Source organism: Zingiber officinale, chromosome 3B (assembly GCF_018446385.1).
Source record: "Zingiber officinale cultivar Zhangliang chromosome 3B, Zo_v1.1, whole genome shotgun sequence".
NCBI classification, from domain to species: domain Eukaryota; kingdom Viridiplantae; phylum Streptophyta; class Magnoliopsida; order Zingiberales; family Zingiberaceae; genus Zingiber; species Zingiber officinale.
In genome coordinates, this window is record NC_055991.1 from 118,272,430 (window position 1) to 118,296,016 (window position 23,587).

A 23,587-nucleotide genomic window follows, 5' to 3' on the forward strand; every position below is an offset into this window, starting at 1 on the left:
TATTCACCGCGTTTTTATTGACACAGGAAGCTTGGTCAATATCATATTCAAAAAGGCATTCGATCAACTGCAAATTGATTGAGCCGAGCTGCTGCCCATGACAACCCCCCTTTACGGGTTTACTGGCAATGAAGTTCAGCCGGTCGGACAGATCCGGCTGGCTATATCACTTGGAGAGGAGCCGCTCAGAAGAACACGTACTGCAAACTTCGTCGTGGTGGATTCTCCCTCGGCATACAACGTCATATTGGGGCGACCAGCTCTCAGTGAATTCCGAGCGGCCGTGTCCACCTTCCACCAGAAGATCAAGTTCCCCGTAGAGGACAAAGTGGGAGAAGTACGAGGGGATCAACTGGCAGCTCGGCGATGTTACGTCGAGATGGTCCGAGCAGAATCCAACGCCGCTCGGAAGACGCCCCGGATCGAGGTGAACGCTATCACTGAAAAGCCACCCTCTTTGATTTATGAAGAAAAAGAGGAAGTGTAAATTCACCCGACCCGATCGGAGGCCACAACATTCATCGCGTCCGATCTGGAGGTGGACCAGAAGGAGGAAGTGATCCAATGCCTCCAGAGAAACCATGATGTCTTCGTCTGGGCGACGCATGAGCTGCCCAGAATTTCACCAAGTATAGCGCAGCATGAGCTCCATGTCCGACCGGATTCTCGGCCGGTGAAGCAGAGAAAGAGGGATTTCAGCGCCGAACAGAATGCCATCATCCGAGCGGAGGTGGAGAAACTCATGGAGGCCGGCCACATACGCGAGGTCCAATTCTCGAGATGGTTGGCGAACGTGGTGCTTGTCTCCAAGCCCGGCAATAAGTGGAGAGTGTGCATCGATTTCCGGGACCTTAACAAGGCGTGCCCAAAGGATTTTTATCCCCTGCCCCGGATCGATCAACTGGTGGACTCGATGGCCGGCTGCGAGCTGATATGTATGCTCGACGCTTACCAAGGCTATTTTCAAGTGTCGCTCGCCCGAGAAGATCAAGAAAAAGTAATCTTCGTTACGGCCGACGGCACCTACTGCTATAATGTCATGCCGTTTGGACTAAAGAACGCAGGAGCCACTTACCAACGCTTGATGAACAAAGTGTTCAAGGAGCAGATCGGGCAAAATCTGGAAGTATATGTGGACGACATTCTCATCAAGTCTGTCCGAGCAGCCGATCTCTCGGAAGACATGGAGGAGACTTTCCGAGCGCTAAGAAGGTATGGAGTTAAACTAAATCCCCTGAAATGTCTGTTCGGGGCAAAAGGAGGGCGTTTCCTGGATTATATAGTGACCGAGCGGGGTATCGAAGTAAATCCCAGCAAGGTGAAAGCTTTACAAGATATGCCGCCTCCAAGAAATCTGAGGGAAGTGCAGCGCTTGACAGGTCGGATAACAGCATTGTCTAGATTCATCTCGAAGACCGCCGATCGGAGTCTCCCATTTTTCAAAATCTTGCGCAAGGCCACCAAGTTTCATTGGGACGAAGAATGCGATCGGGCGTGCGAAGATCTGAAGACATATTTGAATTCTCTTCCGGTACTAGCCAAACCAGCTGCGGGTGAGCCACTTTGTATCTACTTATCTTCAACTGAACAAGCCATCGGCTCGGCATTAGTAAGGCCGAGCGGAGAAGAGCCTGTGTATTTTCTGAGCCATATTTTAAAAGATGCTGAATCTCGCTACACTGGGCTCGAGAAACTGGCTTTCGCTTTGGTCCTCGCCGCTCGGCGCCTCCGTCCTTATTTCTTGGCTCATACTATCATCGTCCGGACGAATAGCCCATTGGGAAGAGTGCTGTTGAATCCCGAAGCGTCCGGACGGCTCATTAAATGGACGATGGAGTTAAGCGAATTCCACATCCAATACCGGCCCCGGTCGGCAATAAAGGCGCAGTCCTTGGCGAATTTTGTTACCGAAGTACAAAGGTCATAACTCAAAGCCATGTGGAAGATATTTGTGGACGGATCGGCCACTCGGCTCGGGAGCGGTATTGGTGTATTATTGCTTTCTCCCCAAGAAGAAAAGATGCATATATCCGTCCGGCTTGATTATAGAGCTACGAATAATGAAGCAGAGTATGAAGCCCTTATAGCCGGCTTATAGGCCGCCCGACATGTAGGGGCCGGACGGGTGACGCTACATTCAGACTCCCAATTGGTCGCTTAACAACTCTCAGGCTCTTTTGAAATCAACAACGCTCGGCTCAAGCTTTACGCTCAAGCCTTCGAGAGACTCAAGGCCGACTTCAGAGAGGTTATTATCCAGAAGATACCCCGAGCGGAGAACCAAGCGGCTGATGAGTTAGCAAAACTCGCAAACTCAATAACGCCGATCGCCATCCAGCAACCAGTCGAACAAGTATCTTTGGTGGCGCACGTCGACCGGATGGAGGGCCTCTTGTTCCCAAGCGATTGGCGGACACCCATCATGAAGTTTCTCCGCTCGGATGCTACACCGTCTGATCGGGATGAGGCCCAGCTACTGAGGAGGAGAGCCGGTCGGTTCACGTTCATTGGAGACCAACTGTACAAGAAGGCTTTCTCTCGCCCGCTGTTGAAATGCGTGAGCTCGGAAGACGCGGCGTACATCCTCCAAGAAGTGCATCAAGGATCCTGCGGAGGGCATCCGGGCGGACGATCGCTGGCTAAGAAGATCCTGTTGGCCGGATACTTTTGGCCAACTTTACAAGCAGACGCCGCTCGGGCTGTCGCGATGTGCCTTTCTTGCCAAAAGTATCACAATTTCTCTCATCGACCGGCGGAAGAAATGAAGGCAGCTACTGTGTCTTGTCTGTTAGACCAATGGGGAATGGATATTGTGGGTCCGTTTCCTATGGCGACCGGACAGCGAAAATTTTTATTGGTGGCGGTCGATTATTTCTCCAGGTGGGTGGAGGCCGAGCCGATAGCCAAGATCACCGAGCAGATGGTCAAGAAATTTATCTGGCAACATATCATCTGCCGGTTCGGTATCCCCCGCCTACTCGTCTCCGACAACAGGCGGCAATTCGTGGGAAAGTTGCTCGAAGATTGGTGCAAAAGCTATGGCATCGAGCAACACTTCACGTCCGTGGCGTATCCCCAAAGTAACGGTCAAGCCGAAGTAGCCAATCGGGAAATTTTTCGTATTTTGCGCGCTCGGCTCGACCATTTGGGAGGAAGTTGGGTGGATGAAGTGCCGGGCGTTCTGTGGGCCATCCGGACTACCCCAAAGGAAGGAACGGGTGTCACGCCTTTCCATCTGGTGTACGGCGGCGAAGCGGTGATTCCTGTTGAAGTCGGCGTCGATTTCGCCCGGATCCAGAATTATGATGATGGCAATGCCGAGCGTAGGAACATGGAGCTAGATTTGGTTGACGAGGAGCGAGCCAAGGCATCCGTCCGGCTGATGGCGTACCGGCAACGGATGAAGCAAAACTACAACCGGCATGTCATCCCTAGGTCTTTTCAGGTCGGCGACCTTGTCTGGAAGAAAGTGAAGTCGGTCGGCGACGTCCGCAAGCTAGAAGCTCTTTGGGTGGGCCCCTTTAAAATCATCGAAAAGCTCCGCTCGAACGCTTATTATTTGGAAGACGAAGATGGGCGGCAGCTGGATCGGCCGTGGAGAGCGAATCATCTCCAGCCTTATCGAGCTGGGTGAAAGGTGCACTGATGTAACTCATTTTTGTGTATATTTTGGTCGCCCATGTCCTTATAATGCAGGAAGCAAAAATGATTCAAAGGATGGCTAATGTGTTCGCCGAGCGGCTGTGTTAAAGTTAGCCTTTAAGACCGTCGAGCTCCGACGTTAAAAATCGAGAGACGAGCCGGCGTCTATAAACCTGCCGAGCGGAAGACCGTCGAGCTCCGACGTTAAAAATCGAGAGACGAGCCGGCGTCTATAAATCCTCCGAGCGGAAGACCGTCGAGCTCCGACGTTAAATATCGAGAGACGAGCCGGCGTCAATCCGAGCGGAAGACCGCCGAGCTCCGACGTTAAATATCGAGAGACGAGCCGCCTATAAACTCGCTGAGCGAAGACCGCCGAGTCCGACGTTAAAATCGAGACGAGCCGTGGTCTATAAACCGCCGAGCGGAAGACCGCCGAGCTCCGACGTTAAAATCGAGACGAGCCGGCCTATAAATCCTCTCGAAGCGAAGACCGCCGAGCTCCTGCTAAAATCGAGACAAGAAGGCGTTATAAACCGCTGAAGCGAAGACCGTCGAGCTCCGACGTTAAAAATCGAGAGACGAGCCGGCGTCTATAAACCTGCCGAGCGGAAGACCGTCGAGCTCCGACGTTAAATATCGAGAGACGAGCCGGCGTCTATAAACCTGCCGAGCGGAAGACCGTCGAGCTCCGACGTTAAAAATCGAGAGACGAGCCGGCGTCTATAAACCTGCCGAGCGGAAGACCGTCGATCTCCGACGTTAAAAATCGAGAGACGAGCCAGCGTCTATAAACCTGCCGAGCGGAAGACCGTCGAGCTCCGACATTAAAAATCGAGAGACGGATCGTCGTCTATAAACCTTCCGACCGGATGGTAGTCGAGTTCCGACGATAAAATTCGATGTTAAAAGACGGCCAACCGGAGCCTGTAAGGCCGTCGGACGAATGGCTATCTGCATGGTCCTCGGTTAAAAGGGCCGAACTGTGATCGGGCCAACTGTAATAGCGAGAATGAAGCCATCGTATGGTCGGGCGGCTCCTTTACAAAATGTACTTTGATGTGGGAAAATTATGACCGAAACGAAAGTTAGAGATTGGACGCTGGTCGAGCAAACAAATAACAAAAGAAAATTCATTCACGCCAAGCGGCGGACAGGCAAAATTTATAATATTTGCCCCGAGCGTCAAGCATACAGAAGATCGTAGATACTTGAAAGAAACCTCACAGACCCTCATTCACAGTCATCAAAATTAAAAAGAGAGTCGGGGATGGAGCCCATCATGGTCGCTAGATCTTCGAGAGGGACGGACAGCTCGGCAGGTATGTGGCCCTTGGTCTTCATATAGTCCACCGCCACTTTGATCGCCTCTTCAAAAGTTAAGGACAGCTTGTCGCTGAACTTTTCACCAAATTCATCCGAGCGGACGAATGCTCTGCGCACTTCCGTCAACCGACCGGGCTCCCCATCTTGATATTCTTTAAGAGTTGCTCCGGAAGCGTCAAGGGCCGCTTGGAGATCTGTCAAAGCTCCTTCCGCTTTAACTGATCGGCCGAGCGGCCCTCCCGTTCAGTCTTCAGCAAGGCGTCCAAGTCCTTCACCCCGCTGCTCTAACCCCCGGTTCTCTACCTTTATCATATCCATGTCATCGATGGCTTTAAGCTTCCAGGTGGTCGCAGTCTTTATTTCCTTGTCCCGCTGCTTGACCAAGGCTTCGAGGCGGGCCACTTCGCTCGTCAAGCCGGAAGACTTACCCCGTTCGGCTTCCAGCAACCTTTTGGCCTTCTCCAGAGCGGTCGTCGATTGTCTGCTTTCTCCCGCGGCTTTGAGCTTTTTCAGCTCGTCCTCCAGCTCGGCCAGTCGATTGCTGATGGCAATATGCTCCACTCAGTTCTGCGAACGGATATGAACAAGTTAGAAACTGCGAACGGATCCAAAATAACCAACAAAGCAAAAGAACATACCCCGGTCGCCTGTTGTAAATTGCTGTCGCCGTGCTGACTAGGAGTCATCATGGCAATTCAGAGCCGAGCATCCTCCCAGGCTTTGGCAAGAGGACCCGTAAGGGTAATCTGCTGCTCGGGGACCACTGGCCGATCAGCAGCCGCCATGTATTCCTCCGACGGAAGACGCAGGACAGTCTTTATCAATCTCGGGCCGCTCGGATCACCCTGCGACGCAGCGGCCTTACCGGACGGCTCACCGGTGGAGGAAGAAGGAAGGTCGCCCAATCGCCTGAGACGTCGCATGGTTCGGGGAGGACTGGAGGGCGGCATTTCAGAGGTAGCCCTTGGAGAGCCGCGCGGCGTGGGGGTACTCTCTATAGAGACCGTCCCGGATAGCACTGGAGCTTCTTCGCCCCGCTCGGACTGCGATTCATCAGATGGAGTTGGTTGAGATGCTGGCTCTGGCCGTCTGCGCTTTCGAGTTGCCAGGGGAACGTCGTCGGCCGAACGACCCTCTACCTCGACTTGAGTAGAAGGCTCTAGATCGCCCGCGGCCTCGCCGAGAGAGGCAGGAGCGTCTAAGGCTTCGGAAGCACCCTGAGTCCCCTCATCTTCTCCGCCGGCCGGATCAGCTGAGGCCAAGTTCCGTTAGGCGACCTCCTTATTCTTGGCCGCCTCTATCTCAGCGGCTCTCAGTTTCAGCCGCTCGGTAGCCTTGGCGCGCCACATGACTTCAGCTGCAGAAGCAAAGAATAAATCAGTTAGAACAAAAGAAACGGGAAGATAAGAGAACTTACTCATGCTGCAAGGCAGATCGGCTGGGATAGAAGACAAGCCGAATAGATGCAGTACTCCCGGAAGGAGCAGCTTGTCGATGTGATATCGCTGGCCGACCAGCCGGTCGGCTGCATGAAGGTAGGCCGGATCGCCCCTGAACTTGCCAAGCTCCGGTTGCGCTGGCATCGCCGTTTGCCATTTGATGCGAAAGGTCGGTGGCTCGGGGAAACACACGTAGAAAAAGTGCTCTTTCCAATGTTTGTTGGAGCTTGGCATGTTATCAAAAAGGACGAAACCTATCCTAGATTGGAAAACAAAAGTACCCCATTCGGCTTGCTTAGGGTAGTAAAAGTAGTGAAAAATTTTGGAGTTTAGGGGAATGTTGTTCAGTTTAAACAGAACTATCACCCCGCTCAGCAGCCTGACGGAATTCAGAACTAGTTGGCCGAGCGGGATGCGAAAGTAGTTGCAAACTTGCAAGAAAAACTTATGGGGTGGAAAGCGTAGCCCGACCAAAAATTGGTCTCGGAAGAAAAAAACGGTGCCGGGCGGCGGTTCATGGGGCCGGTCGGCCGGTGTGGCTAATACTATGTGGTGGTCGGAAGGGATGTCATAAGTCCGAGCGAGGCGCAGCGCGTCCTCCTCGTCAAACCGGCTCTCCATGGTCGTGTACCAGAGACCAGGAGTGCCGCCGGTTGAATGTGAGGTACTAGTCATGGTGTAGGGCAGGGAACGAACGTGGAATGAAAGGAAAAGGAAATAAAGCAAGGAAAGAAGAGGGCAGAATGATAGAGACGACTAACAGGAAGAAAAGGAGGGAGGAAGCGATGAAAAGAAAGGCTTACAAGCAAAAGGATGGTCGCAAGGGGCTTCGGGTCGTCGGAGAAGCGAGGTTGCCGGAGAAGAAAGGAGCGGTGAGGCGTCGAGGATCGATGAAGTTGAAATGCGACGAAGAGGAGAAATCGCGAGCTTTACAATGACGGCCGCGAGCAGCTTCCATCGTCCGATTCAGGTCGTGAAGAACGAGGCCATCATCCAGCCGTTCATTTCAAACGGCGGCTGCCCCATCGGAGGTAGCGCCACCGCCATATGCTGACAAAAGTGGGATCGCCACGTGTCAGCAGGATACAGGGCACATTTAATAAGCACCCTTACTGCACGTAGCGCACGTGATTGGCAGTAAAAGAGAGGATTCGGCAGGGATTCCAAGGGAATACAAGGCACGGGCAAGACACCGCCGACCGGATGAGCATTCCTATGCATGGCCGAGCGGACTAGTGTAGCGGTCGTTACTCAGTCAGATCGGCAGTCCAGTCAGTCGGACTTCGCCTCCTTCGACTAGACTTGAGGGGGAGGCAAGTGATCCGGCGGTTAGGGCAGGAGACTCTCATTTTGAGAGGTCAACGCCACGTGAAAGTCAAAGGGCCAGGTGGTCGACCGAAGAAGAATGGGCCGACCTCCCGGCCGGCCGGCCGATGAATAGCCGATAGCAAAAGGCGCCCTGACAGGGGTAGGGGTTCCGGCGCTCGACTGAACAGTAACGAAGGGCCGAGCGGAAGTCATGCTCGGCCGAAGACATAAGGTAATATACTGCTAGTAGTCCCTACATAACACCTTACCAAAGATCTCCCCAGCATACCGATGCAGACGGCAGACCGGACGTGATGTGAGTGTCGTCCGGCCGGGCGTAAGATGAGTGCCGACCGGACGGACGCCCCGTCCAGCCGGCCGGACGATGCCCTGGCATGGGGTAGGGAGAGAAGGACAAGGAACATCTTATGACAGCAGTCAAGTCCTATGACTAGGCCATACTCCAAGCCTGGCGACGAGGTGTTCTGCTGTTCCATCGAAGACGTGCCTGGACTGTAGCAATATGGTGTCAGGTAAGCTTTCTCACAAACACATACCGAGGTATGAGCTAGGGACACGTGTTTGCCTCGGTAGGTGTGCGTGAGCTCTTTCACCGCTCTATATAAGAAGCCTTATACTTCGCCGGAGGTACGCGTTCTACAATATTTGGAGCCACTTCTTCACTACTCGCTTACCTGACTTGAGCGTCGGAGGGTCGTCGTCGGGAAACCCTTCCCGGCCCGACTTCTTTGCAGGTTCGCCGGAGGTTCCTGCGACCAGTCGGAGATCTACGTCATCGACCCGGAGAGCGCCACGTGCCCAGCGTCCGTTGATTCAGCTTTCGGACAGGATCAGGAGATATTGTTGGTACAATTGTCCCCAGGTCAAAGTTGACCAATTTAGCTCAAACTTGAGTTTTGATGTTTGACACTATATGGAGATTACATGTGCAATTATCTATTAGGGAGAATGTTGATGTAAGTCTCCTATGGTTAAAGACTGACCAATTTAAAGTGAGAGAGTAGTCAAGTAGCTCAAGGTTGAGTAAGGGCAAGACCAACAGGATGGTTGACAAAAGAAGAAAAACCAAATGAGTCAATGTTGACCAGACACTTCGTGTGAAAAGTCCTGGTGAGTGAAGCCAGACAGATGGAAAGTCCTGGTGAGTGAAGTTAGATAGTTGATAAGTCTTGGTGAGTGAATTGGATGTGCTAAAAAGTCCTGGTGAGTGAAGTCAGGTAGTTGGAAAATCCAAGTGAGTGAAGCTAGGTAGTGAGGAAACCCTGGTGAGTGAAACCAAGTGGGAAAATCTTAGTGAGTGAAGCCAAGTGAAAAAATCCTAGTGAGTGAAGATAGGTGGTGAAAAGTCCTGGTAAATGAAGTCAGACATTTGAAAATCCAAGTTGATCAAAGATTAACTGTGTAATTAGATCTTTATTGTTTTATTTTCTATTATTGAAGTTGACATAACTAGATCTTTGTTGTTTTATTTTCCTTTATTCGAGTTCATACATGTTCTAAAATTCATATAACAAGTGATATCAAAGCTACAATTGTTTCATTTTTTTTTATATCAATAACGTTTTTTTATAGCAATAACGTTAGGATTTTTCATCAATTTCATTATTTCTATGCTGGATTATGTTTTGCTAATGTAAAATGATGTTTGTTTGTAAAACCTTAGATTTAAGTTCTTGACGGTCCCAGATCTAGGACATGTTTGATTGAATATTATTATTGATAATCTTATTTATCTATCTGAGCTTATGCTATTTAAACATGTTTATTTAAGTAATGAATGATTTTCAGATAATAGAATATGTTCGTCAGTAAATGAGGCATATAATTTAAAATATAATTACCTCATAAGTTTGAGGTTTCACATAATTATAGGGTTAATAACAAAATTATCCTAAAATTATCCTCCGATTTATACCCTTTGAACAAAAATTTCTCTAAAATTTTATCAAATCTCCATTCATCCAAATTTTTATTACATTATCTAAATTGAAATAAATAATATTAAAATATATTTTATTCCACATTACATTAATCACATAATCAAATTTATGTATGATAACTTAATCAAATCCATAGCGTTTGGAAAGTGATTTTAGGATAATTTAGGAGAGAAAATAATTTTTAATTTCAATATAGATGTTCTGATTGTAAAATAGAATTTTTAAAGATATTTTAGCATTAATGAAACTTTGAGGAGCAAATCATAATTATTAAATTATGAGGGGAATATTAAAAATTACCTTTCTCCAACCCGTTCGCTGACGGGAATACAGGATTTATATGCCATCGAACCCTGACCGCCATCCACCGCCGCTCCGCCGCTATGGAAACCGACAAGGTGCCGTCTTCCACCACCAACGCAGCTCCTCTCGTTCTTTCCTCCCTTCCTAACCAAAACCCTAACCTTACTGCTGGTGGCTCCGACGATTCCTCCTCCGCGCCGAAGCGGATCTCCGCTACGGCTCCGAAGCGCTTTGTGAAATCGCACATCCCCGAATCTATCCTTTCCGATCCCTCCATCAACGCTGCCGCCGCCCTCCTCCCGTCCAACTATGACTTCGAGGTCCATAAGACCGTCCACCGCATCGCTTCTTCCGGCACGCGCCGCCCCGCGCTCCAGCTCCCCGACGGCCTCCTCATGTACGCCCTTCCCATCGCCGACATCCTCCAATCGGCCGCCGACACCCGCCTCGACGAAGTCCTCATCCTCGCCGACCCCACCTACGGCGCCTGCTGCCTCGACGACTTCGCGGCCTCCGCACTCTCCGCCGACCTCCTCGTCCACTACGGACACTCCTGCCTCGTCCCCGTCCCCACCTCGCGCCTCCCTGTCCTCTATGTCTTCGTGGACATTCGCGTCGACACCGATCGCCTCGTCCAGGCCGTCCGCTCCGCCTTCCCTTCTTCGTCCAAGCTCGCCCTCGCCGGAACCATCCAATTTGTCGCGGCCGTGCATTCTGCAAGGTCACTCCTTTCGGCCGATGGCTACGATATCACTGTCCCCCAGGCGAAGCCGCTCTCCCCTGGCGAAGTTCTTGGATGTACCGCCCCGACGATCCCCCGGTCCAAGGGTATTGATGCAGTCGTGTTTGTGGCGGACGGCCGGTTCCACCTCGAGGCATTCATGATAGCCAATCCTGAAATCCCTGCATTCCGCTATGATCCCTTCCTTGGCGTGCTGGTTCTCGAGAAATATGACCATGAGGGGATGAAGAGGGCAAGGAAAGATGCCATATTGGCAGCCAGGGAAGCCAAAAGGTGGGGAATCATACTCGGAACACTCGGGAGGCAGGGTAATACAAGGGTATTGGACAGAGTGTTGGATCATATGGAGGAGAAGGGTCTTGAGTCGACCACGGTGCTCATGTCGGAGATATCACCTGCTAGGATTGCGCTGTTTGGGGACTCCATAGATGCTTGGGTACAAATTGCTTGCCCAAGACTTTCAATTGATTGGGGGGAGGGCTTCACCAAGCCTTTGCTGACAACATTTGAGTTGGACATTGCACTAGGATATGTTCCCGGTTGGTGGGAAAAGGAACAGGTGAGGGTGTCTGTAAACGCCGAGCCAAACACTTGTAAAGAAGAGAGTTGCTCCTGTTCTCGTAATTGCGAGCCTAAGTTATCGGATTGCAACTGTAAAAGTGATGCACATACAGGTTACCCAATGGATTACTATGCACAAGATGGAGGGGATTGGAATAGCTCCTATGTAAAGAAGAAGCCTCCTAGTAGTGGAATAAGATTGCAGAGAAGGATAGGTAGCAAAACAATTCATTAGTGAATTTATTTTCCTTAATCTACTTTACTTGAATTTCATGATTACTCTCTCTTTTACATGTTTATGAATAGTGTGTTAAAATGTCTCTAACAGCATCCTTGTTTAGAATTACAATCCATATGCTTATATAGAGAATGAAATCTAGAGGAACTTTAGTATGATCCTTCAGACAGTTGGGACTGATGTTTCTGAGATGTAAATTTAGTGTTTCTTTCTAAAAATCATCCAAATAGCTTTGACATTCTTATTTACATTTTTTATTTACTAGATATTCTACATTCCTAGAATTCACCTTTTACTCTCATGCATGTTTCAAGTCTCATGCTGATTTTTGAATATTCTTAGATTTGAACTTCTAGTTAAAAACAAAATGAATACTTGGATATGTATGTTTTAACTTTCAAGGTGATCATCATAAAAGCACCAAATGAATACTTGGTTATGTATGGTTTAACTTCTTAGATTTGTTTCGTATATAAGCGGCACCAAATGACCAGTGCCATCTAATCGAGCAAAAAAAATTATTTCTTCTTTCTAGTCATTTGTATTGCATTTTTCCTGTTCAACTTCCAGGATTCATATTACATTGTTAACTTCGACATCAAAACGGCAACTTATCACTACTCTTCAATCTATTCCTTTGGTCAGAAAAACCATAGACTGACACTAAACTAAACGGTTGCTGCTCAATTGCATTTAACAATGAAGTTTTTCTTTGCATTGGAATTCTCCTGATAAAAATTGCCTTTTGTATCATAAACATCTTGTTTAACCTTCACACATCATAAGCTTGTCTTTCTAAAGACATCTTTATTATTCTGTCAACATCTATATAGATATGCCAAGCTTTTGCGATGTTCTTCTTTTTCACTTCCCTTTTATATTCTACTTATAATTGCTAAATTGATATTCTTCTTTTTCACTTCCATTTTGTATTCTACTTGTAATTGCTAATTTTTTTCAGGGAGACAGTCTGGAGTCAAAACATGAGATGCTTCGACTATTAGACACTGTTTGCTAGTTCTTAGACATGACATGTGGCAAACTACTTGCTACGATTTATAGTCGCCAACTTGGATTAGGAATCAAAGCGATTAGAGAAGCTTTGAAGATGCTGTTGGTGGTGGAAGAACACAAATTTTGGCTTTGCAACCTGATATCGTCTTAAAGATTACTTGAAGCATTATCAAGGCATGCAATTATCTATTTTGTTTTTTCACCTATTAAATGCTGAAATTTTTGTGAGGTTAAACTGTATCCATGCTGATATTTATTTTCTTTTCCAACTACTAGCAATCAAGTGGATTTTGTTAGTTTCTGGAAGTCTTCATAATGTTCGAGTGGTCAAGAAATAGAGATTTCAGAGCTTTGTTACTTGACTTCGAGGTTTAGAAAGAACACTAGGCTCTAGCTAATAATTAAACTCAATTTGACATTATTACAATACTATTACATGTCTCTAAACAAAAATGGATTGTTAAGGCAAGGTCGCGGAGGAGGGGGAACTGATCCTCATTGTTGATTCAGCCTTGTCATAGCCACCGCTATTGCCGCCAATGGATTTAGCAAAATCAACTTCAGTATAGGCAAAGGAAACAACGGTTCCATCTTTCTAGGGATTCTTATGGGAAGACAAGGATAGCTAAGGATGTCATGGGGATTAGGAAGCATGAGAAGGGCGCGCGCGAGAGATATCAATAAAACTACTTAAGAACTTGCTCCATAAGTTGTAAAACCACAATTCACAAATCCAAAATGTGCCAAAATTATTTAGAAAGTTTACCTATTTTATTTTTGCTTTTGTACTTAATATGAGTATTTAGTATCACAATAAACTTTGAATAACAAGGCATCAAGGATGAAAAATACAAGCAAACATAGATTATTTTTCTTGGTTTGATTTTACTTTATTAAAAAATGCATCTTATTGAAACTCTAACTACATGAGTTCAATTAAGTACCTGATACAAGAGTTCAAGACTTTAATTACATGATGCTTGATAAAATTCAATGAAAAATAAATCTTCAAGATGTGTTTCCTCTTATTAGGGTGCTCAACATCATGCCCAACCTTCTCTTCATGACAGTGGAACCTTGCTTCAGAATATATATGGCCAATTCTTGTTTGTTTGTCTGTTTTTTTTTTTCTTAGGATTTCTTTCCTAGAGCTAAGCTGACTCGTAATGCCCGACCGTCTAATTCCTGCACAATTTGAAACGAAACATCATCATCAAGTTGAATCTTAGCTTAAGGATTGCCAAATGCATTGGTATTTCCTTTGATGTTAAAAGCTTGCTACTCAGAATCATGAAGTATTTAATGAGGATTACCATTCCGTTGAGAACTTCCAAGGCGTGTTCCATCTCTTCCTTAGTTGAATAGCAGACGAAGCCATAGCCCCGAGACCGACTTGTATCTCCGTCGTAAAGAACCCGTGCCCCAACCACATTTCCATGCTCCTGAAACACTTCAGTCAGGACCTCCGAGGTGACTGACCAAGAGAGGTTGCCAACGAAGAGCTTGTGCTCGGTTTCGGGGTACAATGGCTCTTTAGGCTTTGGCTTGTCGGCGAAGTTCACCTTCATTGTCCTGCCACCGAATTGCTGTAATAGGCAGCATAAGACACAGTTATCTTGATTTTGAACTGTTTAAGATCGATCAGTGTGATTTTGCTACAAATGTTAGGGCCTTACAGTTCCATCAAGATTGTTTATGACTTGTTCACAATCTTCCACAGAGCTCATGGTGACAAAAGCAAACCCTCTGCTTCTTCCAGTGTCCCTATCGTAAAGCACCTGAAAGCATGGTCCCAATGGTAAATCCCCCTGGTTAAGCAAAGGAGCAGAATAGTTTGCTAAAAGGTTTCAAATTTGTGGTTTTGATTGTGTTTCTGAAACCGAACCGACTGTCGAACCTATTGATCCAACAGAATAACACCACTTTTGAATCATACATTCAGGAAGATAAGTGACCTTGAGCCATATACATGAGGTTTTTCTACTTGTCCAACTAGATTGGATTCTCTTTCGGTTCGCGGTTAGCTGATTGAATTGATCGAATTGAAAGACACTATTTTCAAATTATAGATACCAAGAGATAGAGTGTGACAGTAATGTTCAGCCCTCATTTTGAACACAACAAAGATCTAAAGAAGCCATTGAGTTGATCCAGTTAGATTGGGTCAGCTTCCAGTTGATCGAAAGACCATCAAGACACTATTTTTCTTTTTTTCCAAGTCTGACTTTCAATACAACAAGGATCAAAGATTATCCTAAAAACCATTTGTTAAGGACAATCTTCATTTCACTCTCCATAGAAAGACACTATGATGGCGTTATGTTCTGGTTGAACAAGAGCTGCATTTGCGCCTGAGAGAAATTCTGTTGGCCAAATGATCTCGATCACTGGCTAAAACGCAGTCTAGAATCGGATTCAAGAAGCGAATGTTTTTTTTTTCTTTGGAGAATGGGAAGAAATCATTGATGAAAACTAAGAACCGAAGAAGAAGGAAAAGGGAGGCCAACCTCGACCAGCTCGGGGCTGGCGTACTCCTGGATGATGCCGGCCAGCTGCGCGCTGTCGCAGTTGTAAGGCATATTTCCAAAATAGAGTTTTGTGGTCTGAGCCACAGCGGCAGTATCGGCAGGGGAAAGAGAAGCCGCCTCCTCCAGCGGCTGTGCTTCTGCCTCCCCTGTTTCTTCCGCTGCTGCCTCCTCCTCCTCCTCCTCCTCTTGAACGGCCGCGGCGGTGGCCTCGTCCTGCGCCACCGCTGCCAAGGTCCTCCTCGGAAACCTGAAGCTCTGAGTATTGTAGAGGTGAGCTACGGAGAGTAGGTGCTGCGGGCGGCAGGCGCGAAGGGGGAGGGGAAGGCGGAGGAGGACGGCGTCAGAGGAGGGGAGCTTGGGGGGAAGTGCTCGTGAGGTGATGGTGGTGGAGAAGCACGAGCCGACTGAAGCAGAAGCCATCGGTGCGTGGGCTTCTGCTGCTGGTTGATGGTGGTGGTGGAGTTAATAGCGATCGAGGGCAGAGGAAGACGAGGGGCAAAAGAAGGTGGAACTAGTGAAGAGGAGGGCTATCGGGAGTGAGTGAGGTAGAATTGGGATGACGTGGAGGGGTTGGGATCCAATAGGGAAGGATGTTTGGGATTTTGTGATAAGGTTATTAATTTTATAACTTTGATATTGCATTTAATAGCTCTTTTATTTTCTTTTTATGTTTTTTTTATGTTTGTTTTATTTGGATGAGGGAAGAAAGAGGTAAAAATAAATATATTTTTGTAATCAGTACCAAGATTTTTATAGAGAATCCATTATAAAAAGATGTCACTCCCGATTTATGATCGATGAAAAAATTATTTCCATGAGACTGAATCGTCTAGAGATAATCGAAAGTGTTTGATGAATGAACGAAAATGGATGAAATGAAATTTTATATGAATGCAAAGAAGTTGAATATCTGTATCCAATTTAATTCTTAGCATCTGTTTATTTAGGAAAATAAGTGGAAAGGAATAGAAAAACAAAACGGGGAAATATGACGAGGAAGTGGGGAGAAGAATTGGAGTCACAGTTCAATTTAATTGAATTAAATAAAATCAGGAAATAGATAAAAATAATAATATAATCCTCAAGGATAAGAAAGAAATTTATTTAGTTGAGAATTAGGAAGAGTTGGAAGTGAGGAGAAGAATTGGAATCACCTAACGACATTTTACTACATTTTCCCTCCATCTATCTGAACTAGGCCAAACGCCTACTGTGACTCAATGGAGATATACAAGCAAGGCGATGAGTTGATGGTGCAGAAAGGACTATATATCCCAATCATGGCAAGTGTAAACGTTGCTAGCAATGATTTTGTTGTCCTTGATGACCTACCTCGATGTCTTTTGCTTCATCTTCCACCAACCTTCATCGTCTCTCTACTCCAACCAAATGCTTCCATGTAACTTCATTCTTCATTGCGCCACCTTCAATAAACTTCTACGTCTTCTCCTCGACACCAACCTCTTCAAAATGGCACGTTTTGAAGCTTTGAGAAACATATTTTTTTTTCTTTGACAACTCATCTTTCTAGAGACTAAAACACAGCCCTGGAAGATCGAATATGACAGCCATGGAAGATCGAATATGAGAATATACCATGGATGAAGTCCAAGACACTCTCAAGGTGAGGCAGAACAACCAATGCCAAACATGCATTTCATTCATGGACAGATACCTTTAAGAAACAAATACTCTCTTCTTCTTTGAAAAGCCTCAATTAATGCAGCCTCATCTGAAAAAGTAATGATAGAGTATTAGTTTTGGAGCAATTCATTAGTTAGAATACCAAGTGTAAATAAAAAGTTAATAGCGTCTGACAATAAAATGCCAAGGAAACTATAGACGAAAATGAAAACAATGGCTCTAGGACTGGTGCAAAAAGAAAATAATATTCACAGATCATGTTGGGATTGTGAATGCTATGCTGTTCTAGCACCACTTAGTTGAATTGGCCATCTTAAATCATGCTTATAATTTAAACATGACCAGAAGTCAATAAGCTTTAGCACCACTTTGTCTTCCTTCGCACACGCGCGCACACGGCCTACTTCATTCTCTTATTATGAAGCATGGAAATTTATCAGAGACAGGTAACACGATGCTATTATGGAAAACTGACAAATGAACATATGCTTCTGTCTAGAGAATGACCGAAAAGAAAATAGGCCACTCTTCCAGAATGAATGCAGCTGATAGAAAGAGTAGTCGGAGACAGGAAACTACAAACAGGATATTTATTAGGTTAGACCCAATAGATTTGGTACAATGCGAATTCCATTGACCTCTAAAGAGGAAATGGCTGTAATACTGCCATACTGTTCCTTCAATTAAAGTTAAAATAACTAATTCTTATAACAAACACTTCAAATAAGATAGAATTGCTAAAAGAAAACTACATTGCTGTCAATATAGTGCAGTAATAACCACAGAAAATAGATGAACAAATGCCCTTGAGACAAACCAAGATAAGTTTCTTCCTCAAATTTGGCTTACCTTTTTCTTGACTTGATCGTGGCCACTACCATATCCCCAATGCAAGCAGGACCAAATGGGTTCATGCGTTTATAATCCCCTTGACATATTTAATTTAATTGTGAACTTCTAGTAGACTGCTGACTGCGGCTGCCACTAGAACACAATTGGCATGAGAAATTTTTTTCTTGCTGTTCCTCCTCTTCCTTTCAAAATAACAGAACCAAATCAGCATTTGCATGACAATTAAAAATCTCACATTTATTTCAACAGAAACTTTAGGATTAACCATGTTAAAAAGTTTATTCAATATTCATTTTGCCAAAAAAAAAAAGTTCACCAGCTGAATTCAACTTCGGCAGTTTTCACCTCACTTTGAGGGCCAGAATTGAAATAGCAGAAAACCCTTCTTTAACACAAATTTTGAGTCATGTAAAAAAAAGTTATATAATACACTACGCTTATGTCATTTCTACTTGAAATTTAAGATGAGAATCATCTTTCTGGTTTTGTGCAATCCAAAACTATTTCTATAGAGCAAAGTACTACTTGCAAAGAGAACTCATAAGCAATCATAATTATGACTCTATGAGCAAGATCATATACCTCAAGAGTTCGACAATCTAGCATCCAACTTTTCCGCCAAAAGACTTATCCATGCCTGATCAATATTGTTGAAGCCTCTTATGGTATCACCACCAATGATAATAATTCCTCTATCTCCAAGCGGTTGTAAAATGACTGACTGGGTATTACTTGGAAAGAAGGACAGCTCAGACCTTCCTGGATAAAGAGAAAGGTTTGCCAAATAGCTCTGCTTTCCAGATGACATCACATTCTTGCAAAGCGATCCTTTAAGCAGATCATGGACATCAACAGCCATCGCAACGGTATTATCATTTTCGGATACCGCTGCAGCCCCAATTTGGAGAAGGCAAACGCCTCCATAAACCACCACCAAGGATCTACAACAAGTGCTGGATGAAATGGAGTCCCACACCCATTGCAACTCACGAACGGCAAGATGCCCGATACCGGTATTCATACGCATACACTCCGCGCCACAAGGAATGACCGTAGCAACAGATTTCGGCCGAATCGACAACCACACAAAACCAGAAAGGAGGTTGATCACCGCCAGCGAAAGGGCCAGAATGTCCGCTCTGGATTGTGAACTGGATGCGTCGGTGACAAAAGCGATGCCGGAAAAGACGCGGTTGAGGAGAACTGCGATCAAAGACAGACCACCGACGTAAATCGGCAAGCTGCGCACGATTCCGTCGTTGTTGGCGACCCAATCGCCCACCAAATCTCGTCTGGGTTTCAGATTGATGCGACTAAATTGGGAAGAAGAGAAAGAGGATCTAGCGAGAGGAAGCGATGATGGAGATCGAAGGGGGCGGAGAGGAAACGGAGACAGAGTAATCGCCGGAGATCTCAGAGTTGAAGAGGAGAACATCTTGAACGAGATAGAGCCAAGAGAGAAATGCAACGATAATGCGTGGGAGAGAGAAGGATCCAAGTATTTATATGGAGGAGCGTAAGGGTTTATAACGGGCCCTTCCATGGGCCAAAATTGGGCTTGAATACGGTGAACAATATCAATAGAAATTAAAAATGTTTATCTTGGGCTAATAATTATCAATGATATTTTTATTTTTATTTTTATTTTTATTCCATTTTATCTAATGAAGTTTAAAAAAAATACTTCACGGTAATATATATATATATATATAGAGAGAGAGAGAGAGAGAGAATTCTTATGCTGCGGCTCGTTTGGTACAGTGTCGTGTGGTACAGTCCACGTCAGCCGAGCGCGTGAAACAAAAGAAACAAAGGCGCATGAAAAAAACAAAAAAACACAGGCAAAACCTAGCAAAAGTCATCTCCCTCGCCGAGCTCGGCGGCTGTCCCTCTTCGAAACCTGCCGCGACCTACCAGCCGTAACTCTCGCCGCCACGAGCAGAGCTCCCTTGCCAAGCTCTGCTCTCTCCCTCGCCGAGCTCTGCTCTCTCCCTCGCCGATCTCTCTCCCTCGTCGAGCTCTGCTCTCTCCTCTCCACGAGCCAGCCACCAGCCGCAACCCTCGCCGCCACGAGCAGAGCTCCCTCGTCGAACTAAGGATTACGAAGGGAGCTCTCATTTTCGAAGGTCAAAGGGCCACAGCCAAGAGCGCGGGGCGTGAGTTCAGGCAGTGAGGCTCTCCTGCGGTGTTTTTGGTGCGGTTTGGTGCGGCATGGGACAGCGAGGATGCCATGTCAAATGTGGTAAAGGGCATACGAAGCAATCTGCACCAAAAACACCGCAGGTGTTTAACCTCTCCAGAAAAAAAACCCTGGCGCTCGCCTCTCCTCTCTCGCCGAACCAGATATCTCTCGCTGCGATCTCCCTCGCTCGTTCCCTCGCCTCTCTCGCTGCAGCCGCTCACCACTCGCTGCGATCTCCCTCGCTTGTTCCCTCCCTCTCTCGCCTGAAAACATTGTGTCGGGGCTCCCTCCCTCGCTGCGCCTTCCTCACCGGCCTCGCTGCGATCTCCCCGCCGCATCTCCCTCTCTCGCCTAAAAACATTGCGTCAGGGGCTCCCTCCCTCGCCGCGCCTTCCTCACTGTCGCCTACCTCTCAACCGAAGAGAGCCCTAGCTTCTCCCCTGACTGGCTGCCGGTGGAAACGAGGTACCTTGCTACCAATCTGGATCATTAGCTGATCTTTTCTTCATACCCCTTGTTAATTTGCTACCAATCTGGAAATGAAGTACTTTGCTACCAATCTAGATCATTAGCTGATCTTTTCTTCATACCCCTTGTTAATTTGCTAAACAATGTCAGGTCATAGAATTTTGTCATGTTAGCAGGATATGCCTCTGCAAATGGTTTATGTAATTGTATCAGACAACTTAAGTTTATTGATAACAATATCAGGTTTAGAGTTTGTGATCTTTGCAATCTGGATCATTAGCTGATATTTTCTTCATAACCCTTGTTAATTTGCTACAATTACTTATTACCTTTAATTGATCAAGGTTAACTTCGTTTAGACCATGTTGGAGACTTATAATATTATTCATGATATGATGTATGCTAAACAATGATAGTTCATAGAATTTGGTCATGTTAGCAGGATATGCCTCTGCAAATGGTTTATGTAATTGTATCAGACAACTTAAGTTTATTGATAACAATATCAGGTTTAGAGTTTGTGATCCTTGTCAAGTTAATTGTAAAACTTAAGTTTGTTGTTTATTCTAAAATAAGATGTAGTATTTATTTATTTATCTATTGTCAAATATAATGCGAGGGCGCACAAAAATGTAAGAAAATAGAGTTGATGATCAAGAATTCATTTCCCAAGTTGCAGATGATCGAAAGCAAAAAATTGGAATGGAATTCCCATCACTAGATGATGCATATTCATTTTATAACCAATATGCACGAGAAGCGGAATTTAGTTCAAGGAATAGCACGAGTAGGAAAAACAAGATGACAAATGAAGTGACATGGAAACAAATTGTTTGATTTAAAGAAGGGCATACAGATCTAATGCGGAACAAAAAACATCCAAACCCTAATCAATAAACAAAGGAAAGAGCACGTGGCACAGTTAGAACAGGTTGTAAGTCAAATATTGCATATGTCAAGAAACAGACGGGGCCTAATTGGGTTGTCTGTAACTTCATAGAAACCCATAATCATCCGCTCTCAACCCCATCAAAGGTGCATTTGCTACGCTCACATCGTAGTGTTTCGGTAGCTAAGAAAGCATTGACAAAATAGTTTTCAGAAGCCAATGTACCAACTTGTCAACAAATGCGTTTATCGGAGATAGAGTATGGAGGCCCTGAGTTGGTAGGTTGCACAGAAAAAGATATTAGAAATTTTGAGAGAAATCTTAGGGATGAGCAAAAGGGTATTGATGCCGAAACACTGATTGAGTTTTTTACCTCTGAGCAAGAAAAGAATTCAGCTTTTTTCTTTGATTACGAGACTGATTCAGATAAGAAATTTAGTAGGTGCTTTTGGGCTGATCATGTATCAAGAAGGGCATATAGTGTATTCGGTGATGCAGTTGTATTTGATACTATATATAACACCAATAGATATGACTTGATTTTGGCACCATTTGTAGGAGTTAACCATCATCATCAGACAATTATTTTTGGCTGCGGGTTTCTTAGTGATGAGAAAACTGAGTTTTTTGTTTGGCTGCTTACAAAGTTCTTAGAAGTCATGACTAAAGGTGCACCAAACATTATCATCACTGATCAAGATCCTGCTATGACAAAAGCTATTGCACAGGTTTTCTCTCAAACAGTGCATCGATATTGTTTGTGGCACATATTGAACGAATTCCCAAATAAATTAGACCCTTTGACTTTTCGAAACCACTATCACAGCATAAAGAATGTCATTACAAATTCTACAACACCTGATGATTTTGAGAAGTCATGGGAAAAGACTATCAAGTGTGCTAACTTAGAGAAAAATGATTGGTTATCCTTGATGTATGAATTACGACATAGATGGGTTCCAGTATATTTTAGTCATGTGTTTTCAGTAGGAATGTCAAGTAGTCAAAGATCTGAAGGTTCACATGCATTTTTCAAGAAATATGTTTCAAATAAGAACTCATTAATGGATTTTATCACCCGTTTTAATAAAGCACTGAGACACAAAAGACACAATGAGTTAGTTGCAGACCATATTGATATGAATGAGCATCCCAAGGTTAAGACAACCTGGCCAATGGAAACTCAAATGGTTAAGATATACACAAAAAAGAAATGATTGGAGTTTCAAAGTGAAATGACCGAGAGTCATAGTTATTATGTGCAACAGACATTTACAGGAGTTGCATCAGCAGTTTGCCATGTGATGAAATTTCAAAGTTCTTCTTCCTCAAAATCAAGAGTGCTCACACATGACAAACAAAGGGACTACATATCGTGTAGCTACACAAAATTTGAGTTTGAGGGCATTCCATGCAGACACATGTTAGCTTTTTTCGTATTAACCAAGTGTTTCTTTTGCCTAATACGTATATACTCAAACGATGGACACGAGATGCAAAAGTTGGAGCAATATACGCTTTAAGAGAGCAAAATGTCAATGATGAGCCTGATTTAGAAAGGTATTTGATATCGAGGCACTCGAGGTTATCCTATAAAGTTTCAGTATTAGTTGATGATGCATCTTTGAGTAATGAGAGGGCAATCTTCTTGGATGAACAATTCGATTATATCTACAACAAAATTCAAGAGATGTCCATTAGTACAACATGCAGTGATAGAAGTCAAAGAAAGAAATCCATTGATGAGGGTCTTGGTATTATTGATCCTTCTACAATAAGAACTAAGGGATGTGGGAAGAGATTAAAATCATCAAAGGAGAAATCAACCTCAAATTATAGGCTTTGTCATGGATGCAGACATCGAGGAGTGTCACATGATAAGCGTAACTGTCCTAATTTGCAGCAAGAGTATGTGTCAATTATTTTTATATTTTTATTATATTTTATTATATTTTGTATATAACAATATGTCAATTATCAGATCAATTGAAGATAATAATCATATCAGTCTTAACGACACATATGAACCTGATTTGGGATCTATAGCTGGTACTATCAAAGTTTTAATTTATTAAATTATAGTGGTTTATTGTTTATTGAATAAATAAAATTAATAAATTGTAATTTTTATTGTAGGTTCTAACAACATGCTTTAGGATATTGACAGATGCATCATTAGCTTATGGATTTGAAAAGAAGAATAATTAACAGGATGCATCTGTATTTGATTTGGGAGGTGGAACCTTTGATGTTTTAGGTAACAGGATGCATTAGCTTCTTACTGATTTCATGTCATTTGCTTCTTTCTGTTTAAGAATTCTATCCTTTTTGTATATACTTAACTTAATGTGTGTTTTCTTTCAGTGAATCCAATGCTTGAGAAGATTTGACTTGGATTTGGTTTCGATGTGGTTTATTCCCTTTGCTCCAGTGTTAAAGAAGCTATTAAAAACTTTTTTTGTTTCATTATATTGTAATTAAAGAATTGTA

General features: G+C 44.7%; 3 protein-coding genes across 3 annotated transcripts; 1 reads left to right on the forward strand and 2 right to left on the reverse strand.

Moving 5' to 3' along the window:
- The first annotated feature begins 10,019 nt into the window (after window positions 1-10,019).
- On the forward strand, window positions 10,020-12,833 carry LOC121967404 (2-(3-amino-3-carboxypropyl)histidine synthase subunit 1-like). The gene is made up of 2 exons (XM_042517601.1): window positions 10,020-11,497; window positions 12,482-12,833. Exons 1-2 carry the CDS (start codon window positions 10,060-10,062, stop codon window positions 12,505-12,507), a joined length of 1,464 nt encoding a protein of 487 aa, XP_042373535.1. The 5' UTR covers window positions 10,020-10,059; the 3' UTR covers window positions 12,508-12,833.
- Window positions 12,834-13,383: 550 nt separating this feature from the next.
- Window positions 13,384-15,576, reverse strand: LOC121967405 (31 kDa ribonucleoprotein, chloroplastic-like). The gene is made up of 4 exons (XM_042517602.1): window positions 15,042-15,576; window positions 14,211-14,312; window positions 13,848-14,120; window positions 13,384-13,719 (listed from the first exon to the last, which is right to left on the reverse strand). The coding sequence occupies exons 1-4, from the start codon at window positions 15,480-15,482 to the stop codon at window positions 13,666-13,668; spliced, it is 870 nt and encodes a 289-aa protein (XP_042373536.1). The 5' UTR covers window positions 15,483-15,576; the 3' UTR covers window positions 13,384-13,665.
- A 525-nt stretch (window positions 15,577-16,101) lies between these two features.
- On the reverse strand, window positions 16,102-19,029 carry LOC121967406 (protein COFACTOR ASSEMBLY OF COMPLEX C SUBUNIT B CCB4, chloroplastic-like). The gene is made up of 3 exons (XM_042517603.1): window positions 18,141-19,029; window positions 17,556-17,740; window positions 16,102-16,794 (listed from the first exon to the last, which is right to left on the reverse strand). Exon 1 carries the CDS (start codon window positions 18,991-18,993, stop codon window positions 18,142-18,144), a length of 852 nt encoding a protein of 283 aa, XP_042373537.1. The 5' UTR covers window positions 18,994-19,029; the 3' UTR covers window positions 16,102-16,794; window positions 17,556-17,740; window position 18,141.
- Window positions 19,030-23,587: the final 4,558 nt, after the last annotated feature.

Excerpts from the sequence above, each read along its gene's own strand:
- LOC121967404 (XM_042517601.1), top strand. The coding sequence starts at position 10,060 with ATGGAAACCGACAAGGTGCCGTCTTCCACCACCAACGCAGCTCCTCTC. Across the intron at positions 11,498-12,481 it reads AAGATTGCAGAGAAGGATAG|GGAGACAGTCTGGAGTCAAA; the intron begins GTAGCAAAACAA and ends AATTTTTTTCAG.
- LOC121967405 (XM_042517602.1), bottom strand. The coding sequence starts at position 15,482 with ATGGCTTCTGCTTCAGTCGGCTCGTGCTTCTCCACCACCATCACCTCA. Across the intron at positions 14,121-14,210 it reads TAAACAATCTTGATGGAACT|CAATTCGGTGGCAGGACAAT; the intron begins GTAAGGCCCTAA and ends TGCCTATTACAG. Across the intron at positions 13,720-13,847 it reads TGGAAGTTCTCAACGGAATG|GAATTAGACGGTCGGGCATT; the intron begins GTAATCCTCATT and ends CAAATTGTGCAG.
- LOC121967406 (XM_042517603.1), bottom strand. The coding sequence starts at position 18,993 with ATGTTCTCCTCTTCAACTCTGAGATCTCCGGCGATTACTCTGTCTCCG.